The following is a 26,575-nucleotide window of genomic DNA, read 5'->3' on the forward strand; positions in this document are numbered from 1 at the left end:
TTGGGTTTTTTTAAATTTTATTTATTTATTTTAAAGATCTATTCATTTGACACTCAGATTCAGGGGGAGAGGCTGAGCCAGGAGCCGGACGTGGGCCTCGATCCCAGGACCTAGAGATCATGCCCTGAGCCGAAGGCAGACGCCTAACCATCTGAGCCACTCAGGTGCCCCTACTCACTGGTTTCTAATGGCACAGCTTTTATGTACCAAGCTCCTATGTATACCTAGTAGCACTCTTTTAAAGCTCTGATTCTCTTCTATCATCTGTATCTGTACCAATATCACATTCTCTTAGTTTATCTTTAGGATAAGTTTTGCTATCTCATTAGGGCAGATACTGCCACCTGGCTCTTCAAAATTGGTTTGTCCTTTTGTATGAATCTTAAAATCAACTTACCAAGTTATATGAAAAATCCTATGGGGAATTTCATTGACATTGCTTTGATTTTATAGATTAAATTTGGGTCACATTGCCATCTTTATTAATTTTATCTTACTACATCCATGAATGAGGTTACTTCCATTTATTTAGGCCTTTTTTTATGTCTTTAATGAAGTTTCATATTTTTTTTCTGACAAGACCCTAAAAATATTTTGTTAAATTTATTCCTAGGTGGTCATGGGTTTTGTGAGTGGTATTTTTTTAACAGTTATGTTTTCTACTTACTTACTTGTGAACAGAATTGATTTTTTGCATTGGCTTGATAACCCTGCAACTATACTGAATTCCCTTCAACTTCTTATGTGTGCATTGTCTGCAGTAATGACATTTAAAAAAAAATATTTATTAGAGCGTGTGCGTGCACACCAGCAGGGGGAGGGACAGAGGGAGAGCGGGGAGAAAGAATCTTAAGCAGGCTCCATGTCTAGTGCGGAGCCCATAGTCGGGCTCAATCTCAGGACTCTGAGATCTTGACCCGAGCAGAAACCAAGAGTCAGTCACTTAACTGACTGAGCCACCCAGGTGCCCCGATAAATGATTTTTTTTTTTTCCTATCCAGCCTTTATTACTTAAACTTTTTTTCTTACTACACTGATTAGCCCTACAATGTTGAATAGAAGCAATGATAGCAGGCATTTTTATTTGGTTTCTGACTTTAAAGAGAAATATTTTTAACATTTCACCTCTAAGTATGAGATTTGCTGTGGGTTTTACTGAATACCCTCAGTTATGTTGAGGAGCTTTCCTTTTATTCATTGTTGCAATGAAGGTTTTATTTTTTTTCTTTACCTTGAATGGGTTGCATTTTTATATGTTCTTTTTTGAGTAATTATTGAAATAATCATATAGTGTCCCCTTTAAATCTATTATTATGGTAAATTAGTAAATAGATGTTTCTAATTTCAAACCATCCTTGTATTGCTAGGATAAATCTTACTGGGTCCAGAATACTTTTTAAAAATACATTTTAGCCATTCTTTCTGTCCCAAATAACTCAGTCCTTATCTTTAATCCATTGCTTAGGGTGAAGTAGGTATCTGGGGATGGGAACAGGGGTGCTGCATTGACCCACAGTGAGTGTTAGAGCCCAGATTGGGCAGGGAGGATGTCTGCACAGAGTAGCAGCTCAGTGGGGCAGGAGTCAGGGCCCAGTTAGGATGACATATGCTTCATAGGGAGGAGGCTCACATGGCTGTGTGTGGAGATTTAGAACCCAAGTGTAATGAGTAGAGAGCATCCATGAAGGGGGAAGGAGCAGCCTGAGGTGGGGCTTCACAGCCAGACCAGGGTAAGGGGTGCATTTCTGCAGAGGGGCATTTCTGTCAGAGCCTAAGCAGAAGGAGAAGGGTGGTTGGGGGAGGGTGGAATTACCTAGAGAGACAGCCAATTCCAGCATGCTAAGTCAGAACCCAGAAGGAGGGCAGACCCTGCTTTAATCAAGTGATCAAAAGGAATGTCCTAATGGGACAGACTGAAATCAGGTACCACTTAATACAGTGAGATACAATGAGAAGAAATTACTATCACTTCTGTGGTATTCCTGCTAAAATGCATAACATGAATACAATTACAGGAAAATACCAAACCCAAATTAAGGGACATTCTACAAAATAACTGGCCCATAATCTTTGATAGTATAATGGTCCTAAATGATAACTAAATACATTGCATGGTTCTGAACTCTGTCCTTTCTCTACAAGGAATGATTGGGATAATTGGCACACTTGAATGGTGTCTGAGAATTAAATGGCATTAACTTATCAATATTTATTTCCTGATTTTCATGGTCATACTCTGTTGACATAGGAGGTCCTTGTTTGTAGGAAATACACACAAATATTTAAAGGCAGTGGGGCATCAGGTTGGCAACTAACTTCCAAATGGTTCAGGGAAAATTTTTCTCTGTATTTCCAAATTTCTGTAACTTTGTGATTGTTTCAAAATATTTTTTAAATTTTTAAATGTTTATTGTAGGATTTGATTTAGTAACATTTAGGATTTTTTTATTTTATTTTATTTATTTATTTGATAGAGAGTGCAAGCAGGGGGAGTAGCAGGCAGAGGGAGAGGGAGAAGCAGGCTCCAATGTGGGGCTCGATCTCAGGACGCTGAGATCATTTCCTGAGCCAAAGGCAGACGCTTAACCGACTGAGTCACCCAGGCACCCAACATTTAGGATTTTAAAATCTCTGCTTGTAAGTGAGTTTGCCTGTGATTTTCCTTTCTCATACTACGTATGCCCAGTTTTCAAGTTTATAGTAGCCTCAAACAATGAATTGGGAGAGTTTTCTTTCCCTCCATTTTCTCCTTTTTTCCAAAAGTTTCTATAATAAAGAGATGATCTGTTTTCTAACAGCTAGCTGGATTTTCCTGTAAAAATTTGGTGTTTTTTTTAATTTAACTGGATTCAGGTTCTTTAGTGGGTAAAGGACTCTTTCTACTTCTTTTTGAGATAGTTTTAGAAACTTTTTCTAAAATACTTCCCATTCAGATTTTTAAGCTTTTTCATTAAAAATCAATTAAGTAAAAAAAAAAAAAAAAGATTTTTAAGCATTTAAATAAGAAATAAGGTTACTTAATGTATTAAGAGTTTAAAAATTGTATTGCTTCTGTAGTGGTGGTCTCTTTCTCATTCCTAATTCTGTATTTGTGCTTTGTGTTTTTTGGGGTTTTTTTGATAAATTTTGTCAAAAGATTTCTTTTTTAATCTTTTCAAATGATCAGTGTTTGGATTTGTTGATTCTTTCTCTTGTATCTTTAGTTTCTATTTCATTTATTTCTTAGCCTTATTTTACTTTTAAAAAATTATTGTGCTTTGAGTTTATTCTGTTCATTGTCTAAGTTAAGTTGGCTTAAGTTGGCTACTTAGTTTTCACAAATTTCTGCATAATCACAAAAATCTTTTTTATTACAGAAAAATTACAAAATAGTACAATGGATACCTTTCACAAGATTTGCTGGTTAACATTTTGCTCTATTTGCTTTGTCTCACACTTTCTTTTCTCTTTTTCCTGGATTTTTAAAGTTAGCAGGGGCGCCTGGGTGGCTCAGATGGTTAAGCGTCTGCCTTCGGCTCAGGTCATGATCCCAGGGTCCTGGGATCGAGTCCCGCATCGGGCTCCCTGCTAGGCGGGGAGCCTGCTTCTTCCTCTGCCTCTGCCTCTCTCTCTCTCTCTCTCTCTTTGACTCTCATGAATAAATAAATAAAACATTAAAAAAATAAAAATAAATAAATAAAATAAAATAAAGTTAGCAGGCGTCATGACATTGTCCCCCTTATATTTTTATATTCTAAGGCCAAAGGCAATCATCACACTTGGGAGATTTAATACTGACACATTAATATTATCTAATTACAGTATATGTTTAGACTTTTGTATTTTTCCCAATAATATTCTCTCTAAGTGTTTTTCATTATATCTTTTCTAATGTAGTCAGTTTTGCTTTATCACTATGTATTCCTAGCAATCACCTTGTTGTGCAGAATTGCACAACAAAAATCACAGGGTTTATGGAGAAAATGGGGTTAGAGGCATAACATTCAAAAACTTCATGTCTCTCCCTCCTTCCCTTCCTCCCTCCTTTTCTCTCCTTACCTCCCTCCTTTTCTGTCTCTCCCTCCTTTCCTTCCTCCCTCCCCTCCCCCCACAGAGAACCTTATAAAAACAGTAGTACGGTTTTATATACATTTAGTGGTTAGGACATACATAAGTACTAAAACGAATGTGGTACTTGACCTTGAAAAAGATCTGAAGTTTGCTTGTGGAAGTAGGTGTCAGAAGGGATACAGCTTTCAAGTTACTGTGAGGTGGTGGAAGGAGAGTTCTCTGACATTGGACGGAAAGTGTAATACCATGTGTGTGTAGTGTGGTTCAACACACCTGGTGAACTGAGATAGATGGTACATGTTTTTAGTTGTGTGTATTTTGCATATTCCTGCACAGCTCAGTTCCACTGGGTTCAGTTTTCAGCTTTTACCTGATGTTTCTCACCAAAAAAAATCACACATAAGCAAGTGGGAAATTCATGTCTTGCTCATACTGTGTTGAAACAAATGTGTGGGTTTTTTGTTTTTTTTTTTTAAAGAAAAAACTATAGCAGAAGTTGGGAGTATAAACATTTGCATCTATAAATTTCCCTTTTTAGATTGCTTTAGCTGCATCCTACAAATTTTGATACGTTGTGTTTTGCTATAGTTCAAGTCTAAGTATTATTCTCTGATTTCTATTATGATTTCTTAGCCATGATTTAGAAGTACATTTAAAGATTTTCAAGTTTGTAGTTTTCCTTATAGGGTATTCTTGTGATAATTGTTTCTAACTTTATTTCACTGTGTTCAAAGAATGAAATGTATGACATTAATTGTGTGTGTTTGTGTGTGTGTGTGACTGACTGGTTTGTGGTTAGTTTTTGTAAATATTTTATTTGTGTTTGTAAAGAATGTTCATTCTCTAATTGTTTGCCATTTTCTGTAGACTTACTGCCTTAGCTGAATTTTCTGTGTATGTATTGCTAATTGAATCCAAACTCTTCCCTCAGTTGTGTAAATCTCCTCTCAGCTTATTCAGGCACATTAGGTAGTTTATCAAGTTCCTCTTGAAGAAATTTCTGCTAGAACCATTAGGTTGCAGTTATTCTTCAGGCCTGTTACACAGCTTTCTTCTTGGATCTTCATCACCTCTCTCTTTGTTAGATTACCTTCTTGGATATCATTCTCAGTTCTTTCCTGCTTTATTCTGATTTTGGCAAAATTCCCTCTTTGGTAGCATCCTGGAAAAATGTGCTTAGAAGGTGAAATTTTGGAGAACTTGCATGTCTGAAAATAACTTTGCTGTCTTAATACTTATGATGGTTGGATAGAAATAATTTCCCCTCAGTTTTTAATACAGGGCTTCATTTTCCTTTGGCTTCAGTGCTGCTGTTGAGAAGTCTACTATTTCCTCCTTTAAGCTTATTTTGATCCTCTTTGTCCTTGAGCTCTGAAATTTTATGAAAAATACCTTGGTGTAGGTCTACTTTCAGCAATTGTGATGGGCACTCAGTGGGTCTTTCCATTAAAATTCATGTCCTTAGATTCTTGGAAATTTACTTGAATTAGTTCTTTGATTTCTTCCCTTCCATTTCTCTGTTTTGACTTTCTGGAATCCTGTTGTTAATTATGGGGCCTTGAGCACTGTTCTCCACATTTTCTTATCTTTTCTCTCCTATCCCTTTTATTTTACTTGCTGGCGACATTTCCTCGGTTTGTCTTCTAGCTCTTTGAGGATTTCATTTCTGCTATTATGTTTAATTAAATCTTTTTTTCTAAATATGATACGGTGTTTTGTTCATGGGTCTAATATATTCTCTCACCTTTGAGGACATTAATGATAGTTTCTGGATTTTGTCTTCTCCCATAGTCTCATAGTCTCTGCTTACTCCAGGTTTCTTTCTTGTTTTGGGGTTTTGGTTTTTTTTTTTTGAGTTTGTGTTGTGTGTGTGTGGTTTTGTTTTTGTTCTCTCACCTATTAGATGCTTTCCTCAAATGTCTAGTTGGTCCTTGGCTGTGCATATTTAAAGGTGTACTACTGAAAAAGTGATTCAGAGCTCCAAGCCCCTGAATGGCATTTGTTGTCTTCACCATAAGGGAGCCTAGCTGGGTTTTTTTTTCCTGGGAAAAGCCTGGCAGGATATTTGGGTCTTTTCTCTTGAGTTCCCAGAGAAGGACTCCACTAAAGGCTCTGGAGGTTCTGGCAATGATTTTGGGAAGAGGACTTGAGAAAGGGAGCTGCCTCTGTCATCAATGTGTAAAGTTGACTTAATGCCCTGTTATAAAAGAAAGATACCCCCCTCAATTGTGTATAGACACCTTTATTTTTTAAAAAAGAAAGAAAGAAAGAAAACTTCTCTACAGAATAGGTTCTGCTGGCAATAGAGAGGAATAGTTCCTAGCTTGGGTCACCTAACTGTGGAGAGGGTCTAGGAAATCAGAGAGGCTTAACCGCTTAAATAGACTTTCAACCAGTCCTCTTCCTAGACCCACCTTGACCCGCATTTCTAGAGGCACCTAGTGCTCCCAATTCTTGAACCCTTTGGTGTTCCTCCAGTTAGTGTCTTTTTGTAAAGTCTCCTTAGGAGTCACTTTTAGAGTGCCACTCTTCTATATGCTTTTAAGTGTCTAAAATTTTGTTTCTCTTTCCTCCATTTCTATTTTCTTAGTTTATGTGACCTTATGCTACTTTATTATTCTATTTTATTTATTTGAGAGAGAGAGTGCACATGTGCACAAAGAAGCAGACTCCGCACTGAGCAGGGAGCCCAATGCAGGGCTCCATCCCAGGACCCTGGGATCATGACCTCAGCTGAAGGCAGATGCTTAATCAACTGAGCCACCCAGGCACCCCTGCTACTAAATAGCCACCTGAGTGGTCTCTGTTTTCACCAGAATCGGCTTCCTCTCCCTCTTCCTCATCTATAAAATGAGGTGAAGAAAGATAGTTCTTTTTTTTTTAAGATTTTATTTATTTATTTGACAGAGATCACAAATAGGCAGACAGGCAGGCAGGCAGAGGGAGAGGGAGAAGCAGGTTCCCTGCTGAGCAGGGAGCCCGATGCGGGGCTTGATCCCAGGACACTGGGATCATGACCTGAGCTGGAGGCAGACAGTTAACGACTGAGCCACCCAGGCGCCCCTGAAGAGAGAGTTTTTTTCTGGTTCTAACATTCTGTGATTGTCAGTTATTTTTCTCATCAATCCAGACTCTGTTAAACCCAAAAGAATTCATCTTTGGTTACCTATTAGAGTTAAGTTTAAAAACTTCTTTCATCTGAGGGACAGTAGAACTGAGTTCATAAAGGAAAGAAATAATGTATGAGTACCCTTTGCAGAGCTAGACATATCAAGAAATGTGGATCTTGGGAAAAATGTAGGTACAAGCATACCTTGGAAATATTGCAGGTTCAATTTCAGATCACTGCAGTAAAGCAAATATCACAATAAAGTGAGTTAAATGAATTTTTCGGTTTCCCAGTGCACATAAAATTACTCTGTACTGCAGTCTATTAAGTGTGCAATAGCATTAGGCCTAAAAAATATGTACTTAATTTTTTGAAAGATTTTATTTTTAAATAAACTCTACACTGAATGTGGGGCTTGAATTTACAACCCCAAGATCAAGAGTTGCATGCTTCGCCGACTAAGCTAGCCAGGCACCCCTGTACTTACCTTAATTTAAAAATGCTTTATTGCTAAAACGTATTAACCATCATCTGAACTTTTAGTGAGTCATAATCTTTTTGCAAGTGGAGGATCTTGCTTTGATGATAGCTGCTGACTGATCAGGGTGGTAGTTGCTGAAGTAGGGGTGGCTGTGACATTTTCTTAAAATAAGACAACACTGAAGTTTGTTTTGATTGACTCTTCCTTTCAGTAATAATTTCTCAGTAGCATGTGATGCTGTGTGATAGCACTTTGCCCACAGTAGAACTTATTTCAAAATTGGAGTTAGTCCTCTCAAATCCTGCTGCTGCTTTATCAACTAAGTTTATGTAATATTCTAAATCCTTTGTTGTCATTTGAACAGTCTTCATAGCATCTTCACCGGGAGTAGATTCCATCTTAAGAAACCACTTTCTTTGCCCATCCCTAAGATGCAACTCCTCACCTCTTTTAAGTTTTATCATGAGGTTGCAGCAATATAGTCACATCTTCAGGCTCTACTTTTTTTTTTAGTTGTTAATTTAATCTCTACACCCCATGTGGGACTCATACTCACTACCTCGGCTGAGATCAAGAGTCCATGCTCTTCTGACTGAGCCAGCCAGGCGCACCTTCAGGCTCCACTTCTGATTCTAGTTTTCTTGGCTCTTTCCACCATATCTGCAGTTACTTCCTCCACTGAAGTCTTGAACCCTTCAAAGTCATTCATGAGCATTGGAATCAGCTTCCAAACTCCTTTTAATGTTGATATTTCGACCTCTTCCCATGAATCATGAATGTCCTTAATGGCATCTAGAATGGTGAACCCTTTCCAGAACATTTTAAACTTACTTTGCTCAGATCCATCAGAAGAAACACTGTTTAGGGCAGCTCTAGCCTTATGAAAGTATTTCTTAAATAATAAGATTTGAAAGTTGAAATAACTCTGATCCATGGGCTGCACAACAGATGTTGTATTAGTAGGTATGAGGACAACATGAATCTTGTACATCTCCATCATAACTCTTGGGTGACCAGGTGCATTGTCAGTGAGTGGTAATATCTGAAAGGAATCTTTTTTTCAACAGTGGGCTTAAAATATTTAGTAAACCATGTTGTAAACAGATGTGCTATCCCTCAAGTTTTGTCCCATTTATAGAGCTCAGGCAGAGTAGATTTAGCATAATTCTTAAGGGCTCTAGGGTCTTCAGCATGGGCTTCACTTAAAGTCACTAGCTGCATTAGCCTTTGACAAAAGAGTTGGCCTTTTCCTTTGAATCTTTGAAACCAGGCATTGACTTCTCCTTTCTAGCTAAGGAGGTCGTAGGTGGCATCTTTTTGCAATAGAAGGCTGTTTTGTCTACACTGAAAATCTGTTGTTTACTGTAGCCACTTTCATTAATGATCTTAGCTAGATCTTCTGGGTGACTTGCTGATTTACCTTACACTTTTATGTTAGAGATGGCTTCTTTTCTTGAACCAACCTCTGCTAGCTTCAAACTTTTCTTCTGCCATTTAACCTCTCTCAGCCTTCATAGATAGAAGAGAGGGTCTTGCTCTGGATTAGGCTTTGGTTTAAGGGAATCTTGTGGCTGGTGATCTTTTATTCAGACCTCTAAAACTTTATATTAACAAGAAGGCTGTTTCACTTTATTAGCATGCGTGTGTTCATGGGAGTAGCACTTTTCATTTCCTTCAAGAACTTTAACTTTGCATTCATGACTTGGCTGTTTGTCTAGGAGGCCTAGCTTTCAGCTTGTCTTGGCCGTTGACATGCCTTCCTCCTTAAGCTTAGTCATTTCTAGCTTTTGATTTAAAGAGATGTGTGACTCTTCTTTCTCTTGAATACTGAGAGGGCTCTTGTGGGGTTAATTGCCCTAATTTCAGTATTGTCAGGTCTCTGGGAATAGGAAGGCCCAAGGAGAGGGCGAGAGATGGTCGGTAGAGCATTCAGAACACACACAACATTTATAGATTAAGTTCACTGTCTTAGATGGATGCAGTTTGTGGTGCCCTGAACAATTACAGTAGTAACATTAAAGATCACTGATCACAGATCACCATAGCAAATATAATAATAATGAAAAAGTTTGAAATATTGTAAGAATTACCAAAATGTGACAGACACAAAACGAGCAAATGCTGTTGGAAAAAATGTGCTGATAGACTTGCTCAATGCAGGGTTGCCAAAAACCTTCAATTTTTAAAAAACGCAATACCTTTGAAACATAAGAAGTGCAATAAAATGAGGTATGCCTAGATATGTATGTACATATATGTAGAAATGTATGACCTTTTTTAGGGTTTCTTTTGGTTAGGAGATAAGAAAAGGAAGAAGCTTATAATTTCAAACCCATTGGGAAAGTGGTATGCTATATTTTCTCTTCTTTTCCAGCAAAAATTAAAACTCTTCTGGAAATTGATTCATTACTGCTAGAGGACTAATAGGGGAAACCTAAGCATTCAATCCAATTCATGTTAGAGTAGAAACATTTGCCAGGCATGAAATTTCCTAGACATCTAAACATGTTTTTCCAGAAAAAAAATAATATTTAGTAACTGTGTAGAAACAGGTGCTAGCTAAAGTAAGAATTGTATGCACAGTTGGTGTAAATTCTGAAATTCTTGAAGATGTGAGGTCATCCTCTGCCACATCACCATAAAACGCCCAAGGAACACATTAAAACCAGCATTAAAAACAGAACATTATACTGTTTCATTCCTAGAAATAGGTGATTACCAGCAATCCCAAAATGCAGATCTTTCTATTCATTTGGTAGGTTTGGTTTAGATTTTATAAGTTTTTTTTTTAAGATTTTATTTATTTTTATTTGAGAGAGAAAGCACGCACAAGCAAGCGTGCATGCACATGCGAGTCAGGGGGAGGGGCAGAGGGAGAGGGAGAAGACTCGGAGGTTAGATATTTGTAAGTTGTGTTGAGGGATTTTTTCTTTTTTACTGCTAACACGAAATACATGCTCTTTCCCAATACCATTTCTCTAACTCTCCAACACCAAATAGGTGTCCTACAATTAAATTCTGACAGTAACTACCTGAACTTAGCATCAAACGCCCCCTAGGTTAAAGGGCTCAGTCCCACAAGACTGCCCTCACTTCAGATGTCAGTGGCAAGTTTGGGTCTCCAGGTTACCTGCACTTCTGTCCAACTTGGAGAGAATCGGTCTGTGAATATATGACTGCTCAGAGAGTGAGTTGTTATTATGCTGCTCTTTAATTTACCAGCTTACCCTTTCTAGTCCTTCCTTCCTTATTCTCTCTGATCACTTACTACTGTTACAGGTAGTAGAGAGGACAAGGCAGTGTTTTGAGTGTTTGATAGCAGAATGTAAGTTCTTCCTCCCTCCCTCCTAACTTTCTAACTTTCTTCCTACCTTTCTACCTATCTACATATTTTTTAAAAGCTGTTTCTCTATGCCAGAGAGGATATAAGCCCTCATGGAGTTTTCATTCAAGATACCCTCTTTTCTGGGAAAGGGTACCTGAATGTCCACATGTGGGGAGAGGAGTCTTAAATCTTGAAGTGTGAAGAGGACCAACTATGGCAGTTTTCTATATTATAAAAACAATTAGAGTCCTTTTTTTTTTTTTTTTAAAGATTTTATTTCTTTATTTGACAGAGAGACACAGCGAGAGAGGGAACACAAGCAGGGGGAGTGGGAGAGGGAGAAGCAAGCTTCCCGCCGAGCAGGGAGCCCAATGCGGGCTCGATCCCAGGACCCTGGGACCATGACCTGAGCCAAAGGCAGACGCTTAACAACTGAGCCACCCAGGCGCCCCTAGAGTCCTTCTTTATTTAGTATAATTATAGAACCTTTTTGATAATACTTTTTAGTAACTCACTATTTTAATAGTGTAGAGTCTTAAATGTGGGTGTCTTTATATGCTGCTGCCAGTTTCTTCCACCTCTTCTATAGGATAAACAGCGGGGGTTGGGGGGTTGTCTTTTTTTGTTTGTTTACTTTTGGTAATTCTGATAAGGCATATTTGAAATATTTACTTCATTAAGGGATAAAGAGTTTTTATTTTTAAAAAATAAGCACTTTATTGCAAAAGTTACTTCACCTTATCATTCTTTAATCTTTAATATACATTTTATGTATGTTGAAGTACTTTAGATGATTTTTTAAATGATAAAGGTTGTCATAAAAATAGTGATAGGTTGTACTATTATTTTTTTATTAACTGAAAAATTACATGTCTTCTGACTATATGCAATTTATTTATTTTAGGTGTTGAATTTTATGCTCCTTATATGAAAAATAGAAACAAAAATATTTGAAATTCTTTACTGCATGCCTTCTGGTCAAGCTGGTCTAGGTATCTTCTTTTTAAAATAACTTTTAAATCTTAGGAGTTTTGAGGTGAAAGGTGTCATTTTGATAGAGAAGAAAGAAGATAATGCTTGCACTACTTACATCCTTCATGAAACGATGCTGTTGTTGGGTAATTAAAACTAATCTTTTCTCTTACAGAGAGCTGTTGGAAATAAGACTGTGACTTTATTACTTTTAATATTTTAATCGGTATAAGCTGCTTTTTTTAAAAATAAAAAATGTTGTTTTTCAAAATTTCTAAGGGAGGAAAGAAAAACAGTTGATTAGCCTGTGTGTATTTTGATTTACATTGGATACTTTTTATTATTCCTTCCATAACAGACACTCCTTGAATATGCAGAGAAATGGAAAACTTCAGAAGATCCTTTACCTTTATTGGAGGTATACACAGTGGCTATCCAAAGTTATGTTAAAGCCCGACCTTATCTTACCTCTGAATGTGAAAATGTAGCATTGGTTCTGGAACGCTTGGCATTGTGAGTAGACCTTTGAGTAAATAAAAAATTAGATTCAGCTTTTTTGTTTTAATTTGGTATTTCAGTCTTATGATAGTTTAATTTTAAATAGAGTAGTTATGGGGTATCTACTGATACTAGGATTATTTATTTTATTTTACTTTGAATTTTAATAAATATTTGTATCCTTACAAATTTTTGTTTTTTTAGAAGCTGTGTTGAACTTTTACTGTGTCTGCCTGTTGAGTTATCAGATAAACAGTGGGAACAATTTCAGACACTGGTGCAGGTAAGAATATTTACCTATTAGATTTCATTTAGGTATATCATATATCCTTTTCTTTATTCTTAAAAAATTATTTGGCTACACTTTAAAACATCTAGGGAATAACCAGCATTAATTGCAGCTCTTGTTAACACTAATGCCATGCATATAGTAGATGTTCATAAATGTGTGTTAAATGAAGATATGCATTTAGATAGATTGGTTGAATATTGCACTGTTCTTTAGGAGCAGTTAATTAGCACTTTGCCAGACCAGTAAGGGAAAACAAAAGAAAATGCCCTAATTTGTATTTAGAAACAGTTTAATTGCTGAACATCTGCAATATGCCTTACACGAATTTAATATATCATTTAATTCTTATGAAAACTTTGTGGGGGTAGGTATATTTTTCCCATTTTAAAGGTGAGGAAACTGAGGCTCATACTTTAAAATATTTAGCTACCTAAATTTATACAGCTAATATTACAGAGTAGTTGTTTGAATCAAGGTTCTTTATTTCCAAAGTCCATGCTTTTCTCCTATAACTGAAAACACATGCTTTGTCTCTCTTATTTAGTGTTGTTATTCTACCTTATAGAAGTACTATGCAATTTAGTACTTAGTTGTCTTGGAGTATTTTCAAGAATGTTAAACTTTGTTTCAAGCACCAGATTGTGCTGTATATACTATAGCTTCAAGTAAGTTTTGATTAATTGATTAAAAAGAATGTTTTTGCTAGCTAGTTTCAGAAAGTATTTCTCTTTCTCTAGCCAGAGTTCATAAAATATTTTTGGCTTGATGTTTTTTTTTTCTGTAGGAGATATATTAAAGATAATTAGTTTCAAATTTTAGAAGCATGTGAAATAAACTGTAGTTAGAGAAGTCAGCTTTGCTATTTTAATATAAACCATTAAAATCTTCATCAATTGCAAAATTCTTGAAGGTAGGTTTCATATCTTATTACTATTATAGGATTCCATATAGTGTCTTACACATAATACTTAACTGTTGAAATGAAGGTGTCTTGTCTTGTCACGTTGCAACTAACTTTTTGATCACGCAATTTCTACTTCAGCATATCAGTAACTCATGTCTTAGGTTGTTTTGCCAGCAAGTATTTATTTTTAGGCAAATAATTATTTTAGAACTTTTCATTGTTTGGCACTCTATCCCAGAATGAATTAAGTTGTTTATATACAAATATAATACTGAATTCCTCATGCTATTTTGTCAGCATATGATAAACTTTTAAACTTTCCTTTTTGAAACAGTAGCACTAGTTGATACTTTTTCATATGGGTTAATGAGAAGGAAGTAACTCTTTAAATCCTTATATGGTAGCTTTTAGCAATTGCTTGAAGAAACTTTCTTAAAGCACTGGAACTTGTTGCAGTGGGGAGACTTCATGGTTTTGAGGAATAGACTAAAAACATAGCATGTAGCTTTAAGAGTTTCCATGACACTTTGCTCTCATTTCAGAGCTTCGTTGGGGTTATTTTATACCTGCTTAATAGCATATGTTTCATTTTGCCTGTGTTTAACTGTTTTAACTTTCTTTACCCCACTAGAGGATAAGCCTCATAAATGCAGGGACCAGTTGCTCTCTTCCCTAGTCCTTTGCCCATAGAAAGTCCAAATAAACTTTTTCTGAATTGACTAAAAACCATTGGTCTTTTGTGTCTTGAAGAATATGCTAATTGCATGAACACTTGGAAACAACTAGTAAGCAAGTTTTAGTGTCAGTTTTAAATAGAATATTGCCAAGGCTATGTAATGAATAAATGAAAAATCATGCATTTAGTTGTTTTCATAAGTCCCTTTTGTTGGAATATATGTACGTTGTCACTTAGGCCTTGATGCAAATCTGTCCTTTATTAATGATAGAAGTTTTTTTGGAAAAAGTTTTTTACTAACACAAAGGATATAAAATGTGTAAGGTCTTTTATGCTTGGGTATTCTGATAGCTTCCTTCAGAAGTAGCTTTGCTCTTGGTTTAGATTTTGGGGGAAAAATAATTTTGACTTATCACTAGAAATACATTGTATTTATTTAAAATTTACAGTTGATACAATTCTTGAGATTCATCTTTAAGAATCAGAAGTAAAGGAATTCAGCACTTTGTAATGTGATGTGAAATTTTAAAGATAAAAATCTTATTTTTCAAAAGTTTAGTATTATATTTAGAGCCTGATAAGCTTGCTTTTAAAAATCTGTTGTAATTCTTTGGATGTTTATTTAATATTTATAGGTAGCTCATGAAAAGCTGATGGAGAATGGCAGCTGTGAATTGCATTTTTTAGCTACTCTAGCTCAAGAGACTGGGGTGTGGAAAAACCCGGTACTGTGCACTATTCTTTCCCAGGAACCATTGGATAAGGATAAAGGTAAATTTTCTAGAGAGAGAGAAAAAAAAAGAATCATTAGATTAGAAAAAAAATAAGTACTTAAAATTGTTTTGATAAATATAATTCATCTCAAGATTTCCCAAAGAAGGACCATTTAATTAAATTTTAGCTGAGGTGCTTGAGGCCCTTCACCTTTATATTATTTGGGGGAAGATGTATTTTTAGGATATTACACAGTCTTAGAGTAACAGAAAAACTAAAATTTTTTCCCAGCACCTTTTCAAATAGAGGAATTCCCTCTGCAATATCCTGACAGGTGGCAATCTAGCTTATATTTGATAACCTACTTGACAGATGGGGAAGCAGAAGTAGGGTAGTTAAATGATTTTCCTCAAAATAGAGAAGAAATTAAATCTAGAATTCTCAAGTCTTCTGTCTCTAAGATTAGTACTCTTTCTCAAACAGCTTATCGCTCCATCTTATTTTATTGTTTTGTTGTTATTGTGTGAGCTTGGGCAATAAAGATCCCGGTTAAACTCAAACTGGCAGACACTCTGTTGGAAGTAGATGGCTAAATCACTAATAATATGTATAACACTTAATGTTCAGAGCTCAAAAATGGTATATACCATGAAGAAGAGCACAGTTAATGTCTTTGGGACTTTTCTTGAAATTATTTAGGAAAGTGCCCAGATTTCACTCAAACTTTTCCCATGGTATTTAACTAAAGAAGTAAATAAACTTCTTCTGTTGTTTATTGCTGCTTTGCTTGTTGATTGATGGCAAACTTTAGCTTTTTGCTATGTGATAGCAAATGGTGAAGGCTGAGAAAGGAGTGTTAGGTCCGTTGCTTGTGAACACTATGTACGTTGATATTTACTGAAAGGCTTTCCAGACATTCTCCAGACTTCTCTTCAAGCTGGTTTTTCCTACCTGGCTCCCCTCTTACCATTTCTCCATGCTTTCCTGATAGTTCTAGCAATGTTACCTGTTCCTTAATTTTCACAAGCAAATTATTTTTAGTACCCCCCTTCCATCAAGGATATCCACAGATTAACTACAGTATTCTCAAGACCTTGGAGAAATGGGGAGTGGACTCTCATTATTTAAATTAATAATAAGAACAACATTTAAAAGTTGAGAATCTTGGATTTTTTTTTGCCTTTGGCATATTAGTTATATTCCCACAATACTAATACCACTATGATTTTGTTCTTATAATCAAATTATACTTTCTAATCTATTCAGCTTTTGGAAATACTGGATGTAATATATTAATAATAATATCAGATTACATTGTATAGTTCCTAACAGTTTGAAATGTGCTTTTATATTCATGGTTTCATTTAACCTTGATGATCCTGTGAAAAAGGTAGGATCTTTATTATCCCTATTTTACAGATGAGAAAATGGAGGCTCAGGACGATTGGTTGTCTTTTCTATATTACATTGCCAGTGTTGTGAGGCAGAGCCAGGAATTGAAGTCAGGACTTCTCTCCTTTTTATATCATGCCCTGTTGCACCTAGCCTAATAAAATCGCACCTGGCTTAAGTAAAGAATTAACTCCTTTTTTCTGTTGTCAGTTTCTGAAGAGCATTTTTGCTAAAACTCACACATTACACTAAAACAGGAAAATAGAACCTTTACCTTAGCAGAGATTTAAAATTTATTTTAAAAGAATATATGCTCAGTTTCCTTACTTGCTTTAATGTGCCTAACATCGTTTCTGTTAACAAAGCCTCTGCCTATCTCTGTGCTGCTTTATTTCTTGTTCTTTGCCTGACATAGCTACTGGAGTAATTTGGACTATTCAGCCAAGAGCAGTTTCTTACAATAGCAGTGGATTGTAGGTAGCCAGACTTTAATACAACTCAATGAAGCAATCAGATGTTAAATGACAGAGATTTTGCAGCCATAGTCTTTACTTGGTCCTCTGCTACTTAGAATGTCTCTTCGATGGGAGTCATTTTATGGATAATCACAAAAGCTAGAAGTGTATGTTTATTACCTCTTTTGAAGAAGTTGAAGGAATTAACATTTTACACAAAAATAATAATTTATTTACATTTTCAAACTTGATGATTCAAAAGGATGGGGAGCTTGTAGTTTTAAATATCCAGCCTCTTAGTTTAACTTAACTACAGCAAGTTTGAAGAGAACTAGAGCTTAGAGAATAATGAATGCACTTCAGGAGGCTATGCTCATTAGTTTGTTTATAGTGAAGCCTTTGGAGGTTTGATACAGTATTTGAACAGTAATCTACTTAATCTTGAACTTCTTTTTTTTATTGACTGAGTTTGGACTCACTACAACCCAGCTAACAACCCGAGAAATGCTCTTTGATTTGGGGGATTGAGGGTGGGTGGAAATGCTGGTATCACTTTAAGGTGTTAGCATCCTAGAATAAAGTAACTCTAATAACTAAATCAACATAATTCAAGTAGATGGCCTTTGAATATCACAGGAACTTTAAGCTTACATATTACTTGTACCTTTCTTTGGTCATAATCTCAGGATTGGAAAGACAATGAATGCTGCTTTTTTTTTTTTACCCAATTTTAACTCCCTTCTAAATATCACTAATAAATTGGCCTTCTCTTAAACACCAGTTTATTTGCTAGAGAGGTGGTTTGCTGTGTACTTCAGTCTGTTCTTAACCTATGATTAGAAAATCTTCACTATGAAAGTTGTGAAAACTACGTTCTTAGAATTCCATCTTTTGGATTTAGTGCTACCCCTAGAGCCATGTCAAACAAAGTATAAATCCCTCTTGCATGCCATAGCAGTTGAGATTTTTAAAGATTTTAAATCTAAATCACGATTCCTGGGGTTTTTTAGTGCATTTTGTTGTTCTCTTTAATATGTAATTCTCAGAACTTAATGTGTACCCTAAATATGATCTGGCCAACTTTGAGGTCTTTTACTCTCATTTTTCATCCTAACAATTTATACTTTGTGTTACTTAAGATGACATTAAACTTTTTGGGTAGCCTATCATTCTCACAACTCAGTGAGATTACAAAAATCACACAAAAATTTTTAAATATAAATGCTACCCTTAAATTACCAACTACATTTTTATGCTTTGTCTTTTGGCACATGAAGCATTGCTTTTTTTTTTTCCCCTGCTTAATTTCACTGTTAGATTGATTCTGTGTATGCAACTTTTCAATATTATTTTCAGTCTTGATTTTGTTATTCAAGGTTTTTGTCCTTACCAGTTTCCTCTTATTAACATATATTCTGTTGGCATCCAGGTCCTTGAAAATAATCATAAAATGGTCATGTCCAAAAACCTAGCCCCTGGGATACTTACAGAAATCTTCCTTCTTGCCTTCAGTCCTTTAATCAGTACTCTTTGATTATGGTTGTTTGATAAAATATGCCTGTTTTTCCTTATGTCTGCTCCATGGTTCTCCTTTTTTGTATATAAGGATTTGATGAAAGACCATAACACCATAACAAGTATTTGGCTAGAGTTCTTTTAAGTAATAATATTTAATATAGGTTAGTATGACCTGATTTATTATTTTTTAAAATGAACTTTTTATTTTAGAATAGTTTAAGATTTACAGGAAAATTGTGAAGAGTTCCCATAATACCCCACTACCAGTTTTCCTTACTCTTCATATCTTACATTAGTATGATACATTTGTCACAGTTAATAAACCAGTGTTTATACTTTGTTATTAACTAACTTCCATACTTTATTCAGATTTCCTTAGTTTTTACATAATGTCCTTTTTCTGTTCCAGGATCCCATCCAGGATACCACATTACATTTAGTCGTCATGTCTTCTTAGGCTCCTCTTGGCTGTGACAATTTTTCAGACTTTCCTTGTTTTTGATGACCTTGACAGTTTTGAGGAATACTGGTCAGGTATTTTGTAGAATGTCCCTTAATTGGGAGTTGTCTGATGTTGCTCTCATGATTAGAACTGGGCTTATGGATTTGGGGAGGAAGATCACAGAGGTAAAATGCCATTGTTATTACATCATATCAAGGGTACATACTATCCACATGACTTCTCATTGTTGATACTAATTTTGATCACCTGGCTGAGGTAGTGTGTCAGGCTCCACTTTAAAGTTATTCTTTTTCTCCCTTTCCATACAGTACTCTTTGGAAGGAAGTACTACATGCAGCCCACAGTTAAGAGGTGGAAATTTAAGCTCCACCCCCTGAAGGGGGGCAGTATCTACACAGATTATTGGAATATACACAGATTTGTCTTTCCCCCATTTATTTAGTCATTTATTTATATCCGTATGGACTAATGGATACTCATTTTATACTTTAGTCGTAATCCAATACTATTTTATTTATTTTGTTAACTCACATTGACCCAGTTTTGGCCATTGGGAACCCTCTGATTTAATTTCTGTGTCCCTTTGACATACCCCTGTCATTATGGATTATGTTTTTTATTTGAGGTACTTTCTTGCTTTCTGGCACTATAAGGTACTCCAGCTTATTTTGCATATATCCTGCCCCAGGCCTTGAATCAGCTGTTTTTCCAAGGAGGCCTTGTTCTTTTTTCTTAGAGAACAGTAATAGAAACCAAGACCTGATAACTGGGTGTGTTTATTGCTACTGAAGTGACATTGCTTCTAGGGTGTCATTACTTCTAGGACCTCTCAACAGACAAAGCAAAAAAATATATGTAGGTATACTAATCTGTGTGTAGACACATCAGTAAATATTTCCATATGTAACCAGCTGTATTTATATCAAACTAAATAGGAGGGTTCATGCTGATGTCTTCCAGTCATTCTAGTCTTGTTGCTTATCTGTAACCTCTCACTTCAACAGAATGTCCTGTAATTGGAATCATGCAGTAATATAGTCTTTTCAGACTGACCTCCTACCATTGGCCATCTATATACTTAATTAATCAATCAGTCTTAGTGTACATGTATAGTGGTTTCAGAATTGATAACTTATACCTCTGTGGAAAACAACTTTACTGATTAGAATACAATGCTTATATACAATTTCTCTTGCCATTTTTCTTATAGACTCCACTCATCCAAAGTTAGTTAGGTGAGCACTTTATTTCCCTACCACTTTCAGTGAAGTTCTTTCATAACATTTGTAATAGAGTTAGATTTTTTAAATGTATTTATTTATTTATTATTATTCTTTTTGCCATATTCTTCATTTCATCCTGGGCTTCCTCAACCTCCTAAATAATTTTTTTAAATTTGCATACCTTAAGATTTCTTGTTTGTGCTGTAAAGTTCTATAGGCTTTGACAAATCCTTAGTACCATGTATCCACCATTACAGTATCATACAGGTAGCTTTCACTGCCATAAAAAAATCAACTATCTTTACCCACTGAACCCTCTCCTGAACACCTGATAACTACTGATTTGTTTACCATCTCTATAGTTTTGCCTTTTCGAGATTGTCATAAAATTATAGCCTTTTGGCCTAGCTTCTTTTACTTGGCAGTATGCATTTAACATTCATCTATGTCTTGAATACCTTAACAGCTCATTCCTTTTTATTGCTGTATAGTGTTCCATGATATTATGTGTGGTATGAATGTACCAGTTTCTTCATTCACCTATTAAAAGACATCTTGTTTACTACCATTGCTCTTTATGATAAAGCTGCTGTAAACATTTGCATTTAAGTTTTTGGGTGGACATAAGTTTCACATGAGTTGGGTAAATTAAATATTAGGGGTAAGATTGCTAGATCATATGGGATGACTATGTTTTGCTTTGTAAGAAACTGCCAAACTGTTTTCTAAAGTGGCTATACCATTCTGTATTCTCACCAGCAGTGAATGAGAATTCTGTTGCTCTAGACCCTCATTGAGTAATTGGGATTACCTGTTTTGGGAATTGTAGCCATTCTAATAGGTGTGTAGTAATACCACATTTTTGTTTCAGTTAGCATTTCTGTAATGACATAAGATACTGAACATGTTTTCATATGCATATTTGCCATCTGTATATCTTTGGTGAGGCATCCCTTTAGATTTTTTTTTTCCTATTTTTTGATCAGGTTGTTTTCTTATTGTTAAGTTTTAACGGTATATTTTGGATACAAGTTCTTTATCACATATGAGTTTTGTAAGTATGTTCTTTCAGTCTGGCTCATCCTTTTTCTTTTTTTTTTTTTTTAAGATTTTATTTATTTATTTGACAGAGACAGAGATAGCGAGAGCAGGAACAAGCAGCGGGAGTGGGAGAGGGAGAAGCAGGCTTCCCCTCGAGGAGGGAGCCTGATGTGGGACTCGATCCCAGGACCCCAGGATCATGACCTGAGCCGAAGGCAGACGCTTAACGACTGAGCCACCCAGGCGCCCCAACTCATCCTTTTTCTTAACAATGTCTTTCACAGAGCAGAAATTTAAAATTTTAATGAAGTCCAACTTACGAATTTTTTCTTTTGTGGATCATGTTTTTGGTGTTTTATCTAAAAACTCATTACCACTATGTTAACTATACTGAAATTAAAATGAAATAATATAAAAATAGCAATACATACATATGTACATACATACATACTCACTCATTACCAAACCTAGAGTTCTGTAGATTTCTCTCAAAGAAGTTTTATAGTTTCACATTTTACATTCGGGTCTCTGATACATATTGAGATCATTTTTGTGACAAGTGTAACCTAATTTATGTTTAGTGTATCTCTCTCGGCTCTTAACACTCACATATCTTCTGAACAATCACAAGCCATGTTTTTAATATAATTAATTTTGAGACTTATTCAGGATTATATCTTTTGCTCAGCCCCATTTTGAAAATAACTTTTTCCATCTGTTTCCATTTGCTCCATTGTTCTGCCCTTTTAAATCTAAAGGTTATTAACAGAACCACCATTAGAGGAATTCTCCTTTTTCTCTGTCATCATAAATAATACATAGTTAAACCCAAGTAGCAGTCTTTTCTCCAGGAGTTACCCACCTCTGCCAATTTGATTGTTCTCAACATTTTTGGTGAGCTAGGGGTCATCTTGGGTTCTAGCTTTAATAACATTTTGCATAGGTTAGTACCAGGTCTCTAACACTTATGGTGCATGCATCATTGGTCCTGAGCCTGCTTTCCATTTTGTACATGTCATCATTTTACAGTCTAAACTCTGAGAGAGCGCCCTATTACAGTCACACTGAATTCCTTCAAATCTGTCCTTTATACTTCTATATTGGGATAATTTGCAATTGTACAAATTATATTTTGTTAGCTTGCCAGTCCTTTCTTGAATCTTAAGCCCTGCAGTTCTCCCTCCCTCCCCGGGACCCCTTATTTTTCAAAGGAAATTTCTAAAGCTTAAGCTTTACCACAGTACTTATAAATCCTTAAGAATTTTGTGAGAAAATAAGTCTTTATTTCAGTAATAAACTTTGCATTTAAAAGTGAAGGTGGAGGGACGCCTGGGTGGCTCAGTCAGTTAAGCGTCTGCCTTCGGCTCAGGTCATGATCCCAGGGTCCTGGGATCGAGTCCCGCATCGGGCTCCCTGCTCCGCGGGGAGCCTGCTTCTCCCTCTGCCTCTGTCTCTCTCTCTGTCTCTCATGAATAAATAAATAAAATCTTTAAAAAAAAAAAGTGAAGGTGGAAAAATTGTTCCGTTTTATCAGATATTAGCATACATAAGATGTGATATTTTGGAGGGGAGATGGGAGGAGAGAGCTGGTGATAACTCATACTTTCCAGGTAAATGGGATGAGGTCACATCTGATTGCATGCAGCTGCATTTAGTTTTGGATAGTAAATCTCCAGTTCCTTCACCCTGATACTTTTGGTATATTTTTCTTGTGTGTATATATAGCTTTATATGTGTATACAGAAAATGCCAGAAAAAGTGACTCTGAAAATTAGACTTAAATCTATTGACAGTTATTTTGTGTTAGGACATTTCTTACAGAAAGTCAATAGAAAGAGCACCTTAAAGACTATATTAAGTACTTTTAGAAATACAGTTGGCCTAACTTGTTTCTCTTTGGTTTTGTTTCTTTCTTTTCTCTTTTCTTCTCTTTCCTTTCTCTCCCTGTTTCTTTCTTTCTTGTTTGATTTCCCTTTTTTTGCCTTATGTCCTTCTCTCTTCTGTGCCGTTAATTGACCTTGCCTTGGCATAAAAAATAAGTGGAACATTTTAGATTTTATTTTTAAAAATCACTTCTAAATTAGACTGCCTTTTACTTATATATAACCCTTAGGTCCTTGAGGATCAGTGACTGCGTAGAATTAAGCTGATAGAACTTAACTGTAGTAAGCCTATAGAAGTGTTCACTCCCATTTTAGACTGATGACATATTTGTATTTAACATTGATTATACTCTTATATAATTAAATATAAATGTAGTGACCCCTAGATTTTCATTTTTACTAAAAATGGTTTTAAAATACACTCACTGGTTTCTTGAAACATCTTGAAGCATTCTATTTTAATGAGTGTATTTTATAATAAAGTTACATGGATAAATATGTCAACTTAATTCGGTTCAGAACTCATAATGAAATCTTACTTCACACGAAAATTTTAGTATTGCATACTAACTGGGTTCATCTATGGCATGGAATTTTTTTAGTCTAAAAAAAAAATTTTTTTTTTTTTTTTAAGATTTATTTGAGAGAGTAAGAGAGCAGAAGTGGGGGGAGGGGAGGGGAGGCAGAAGCAGACTCCCTGCTGAGCAGGATCATGACCTGAGCTGAAGGCACAGGATTAACCAGCTGAGCCACCCAAGCACCCCAGTCTTCAAAAATTCTGTTTTATAGCAGCCATGTCAGAAAATCAGTTATGATCATAAAGTTTTACCATAGTCAGGTAATGACCATAAAGTTTCAGATTTAATGAAAAAGCAAGCAGCGTGATTTAAGAAATTCTGAAATCTTTTAAGTAAAAAATTCTATTTCTTATGAATGTAACATATTCCCTCAAGAAAGAGTGAGGGGTAGGGTGAAGATTAAGACTATCCCTAATTGGTAATTTGGACACTGAAATATAGATACCTAGAGCAGTGGTTCTCAGTCCTATCTGTGCTTAAATTACCTAGAGAGTTTTTAGACTGAAATTTCAGTAGTGGAGGCCTGCCTCTGACCACAGTCTCTGGGTCTGAGCCCCAGGCATCAGTACTTTTTAGAAGATCAACATAATTGTGCAGCCATGGTTAAGAAACACTTACCTGTAGCTTGAAGTGTTGTGTTTTTATTAAATTTCTAAATTTGGATATTTGTGACTAATAGTATTACATTGATATTTTAAATTTATTTTTTATTGTAGTAAAAAACACATAAGAAAATGTATCATTTAATCATTTTTAATTGTATAGTTCAGGTAGCGTTAAGTATATTCATATTGTTGTAAACCATATCTCTAGAACTTTTCATCTTGCGAAACTAAAATTCTGTAACTTTTTTTTTTTAAGATTTTATTTATGTGAGAGAGAGAGTGTGCACAAGTGGTGGGAGGGGCAGTGAGAGGGGGGCCAGCAGATGCCCTGCTGAGCATGGAGCCTGATTCGGGGCTCAGTCACAGGACCCCGAGATTATGACCTGAGCTGATGTCAGATGCTTAACTGACTGAGCCACCCAGTCTCCCCAACAATTTTTTTTTTTTTAATTCTGTAACGATTCAATATCAACTCCCTCTACCACACCTCTCCCAGCCCCTGGTTAACCACCATTTTACTTTTGGTGTCTATGACTTCGATTACTTTAGTTACCTTTATAAGTAGAATCATACCATATTTACCTTTTTGTGATGGGCTTATTTCACTTAGTATAATGTTCTCAAGGATCATCCTTGTTTAGCATATCCAACATATCACAGGATTTTTTCCTTTTTAAGAGTAAATAATATTCCATTGCATGGATATACCACATTTTGTTTATTCATCTATTGGTAGACATTGGGATTGCTTCCACTTCTTGGCTCTTGTGAGTAGTACTACTATGAACATGGGGGTGCATATGCATATCACTTGAAGACCCTCCTTTCAGATCTTTTGTATACATACCCAGAAGTGGAATAGCTGGATCATATGGTAGGTAGTTCTGTTTTTAACTTTGAGGAGCTTCCAGATTGTTTTCCATAGAAGTTGCACCATTTTACAGTCCCATCAACAGTGCACAAAGGTTCCAATTTCTGCACATCCTCACCAACACTAATTTTCTGGGTTTGTTGTTTTGTTTTGTTTTTTTTTTTTGATAGTAATTATTTTAATGGGTATGAGGTGATACCTCATCGTAGTTTTGATTTGCATTTCTCTGATGATTAGTTGGGTACCTTTTCATGTGTTTGTTGGACGTTTGTATATCATCTTTGGAGAAATGTCTGTTAAAGTCCTTTGCCCACGTTATAATAGGATTATTTGATTTTTTTATTGTTCAGTTATAAGAATTCTTTATATACTGGATATTAACCCTTTATCAGATATATGATTTGCAAATATTTTCTTCCTTTATGTAGGTTGCCTTTTCACTCTGTTGATTCTGTCTTTTTGATGCATAAAAAATACTAGGTTTGATGTAGTTGTAGTTACCTCTTTTGTTTTTGTTGTCTGTACCTTGGTGTTACATCCAATAAATCCTTGCCAAGTCCAGTGTCTTCAAGCTTATCCCCTTTGTTTTCTTCTAGGAGTTTTATAGTTTTGGGTCTTATATTTAGATCTTTAATCCATTTTGGATTAAATTTTTATATGGTCTATGGTAAGTGTCCAACTCCATTCTTTTGCATGTGGACATGAGTTTTCCCAGCACCATTTGTTGAAGAGACTGTCCATTTCTCATTGAGTGATCTTGGCACTCTTGTTCAAGATCATTTGACCATATATGTGAAGGTTTGTTTCTGGCCTTTTTGCTCTATTGTATTGCCTATATGTCTGTCTTTATGCTAGTACCACACTGTTTTGATTACTGTAGCTTTACAGATTATTTTGAAGTGAGGAAGTATGACACTTCAAACTCGTTCTTTTTCAAAATTGTTTTGGCTATTGGGAGTCCCTTGAGAGTTCATATGAATTTTAGGATAAATTTTTCTCTCTCTGCAAAAAACATCATTGCGATTTGACAGGAATTATATTGAATTCTTAGATAGTTTTTATAGCTGGACATCTTAACAATGTTAAGTCTTTGAATCCACAAATACAGGGATCTTTCCATCTACTTGTCTTTAATGTCTTTCAGCCGTGTTTTGTAGATTTCAGGGTACAAGTCTTTCACCTTCTTGGTTAGGTTTATTCCTAAGTATTTTATTTTTTGTTGATACTGTAAATGGAATTGTTTTCTTAATTTCCTTTTCAGGTTGTTCATTGTTAGTATATAAAATGCAGCTTATTTTTGTATTTTAATTTTTGTATCCTATAACTTGGCTAAAGTCATTTATTCTAATAGTTTTTTTGTGGAATCCTTAGGGTTGCCTATATAAAAAGATCATGTAATCTTTTTTCTTATTATTATTTTTTTTATTCTTATGTTAATCCCCATACATTACATCATTAGTTTTAGATGAAGTGTTCCATGATTTATTGTTTGTGCATAACACCCAGTGCTCCATGCAGAATGTGC

General features: G+C 35.5%; 1 protein-coding gene across 3 annotated transcripts in view; it reads left to right on the top strand.

Annotated features, from left to right (window-relative positions):
- ZNF292 (zinc finger protein 292) overlaps positions 1-26,575 on the top strand; it is a 94,976-nt gene that overhangs the window by 28,529 nt on the left and 39,872 nt on the right. Inside the window, exons 2-4 of one of the 3 annotated variants that reach the window (XM_045867201.3) lie at positions 12,296-12,450; positions 12,640-12,718; positions 14,943-15,078. In XM_045867201.3, coding sequence (XP_045723157.1) covers positions 12,296-12,450; positions 12,640-12,718; positions 14,943-15,078 — 370 coding nt within the window. Of the gene's footprint in view, positions 1-12,295; positions 12,451-12,639; positions 12,719-14,942; positions 15,079-18,797; positions 18,921-26,575 lie in introns of those variants that run through there. The other 2 variants (XM_045867202.3, XM_064597841.1) reach the window with 2 other exon arrangements.

The sequence above is a fragment of the Mirounga angustirostris genome, unplaced genomic scaffold (genome assembly GCF_029215605.1).
Source record: "Mirounga angustirostris isolate CCGP_5_RB_7025 unplaced genomic scaffold, mMirAng1.0.hap1 SCAF_8, whole genome shotgun sequence".
In the NCBI taxonomy this organism is placed as follows: domain Eukaryota; kingdom Metazoa; phylum Chordata; class Mammalia; order Carnivora; family Phocidae; genus Mirounga; species Mirounga angustirostris.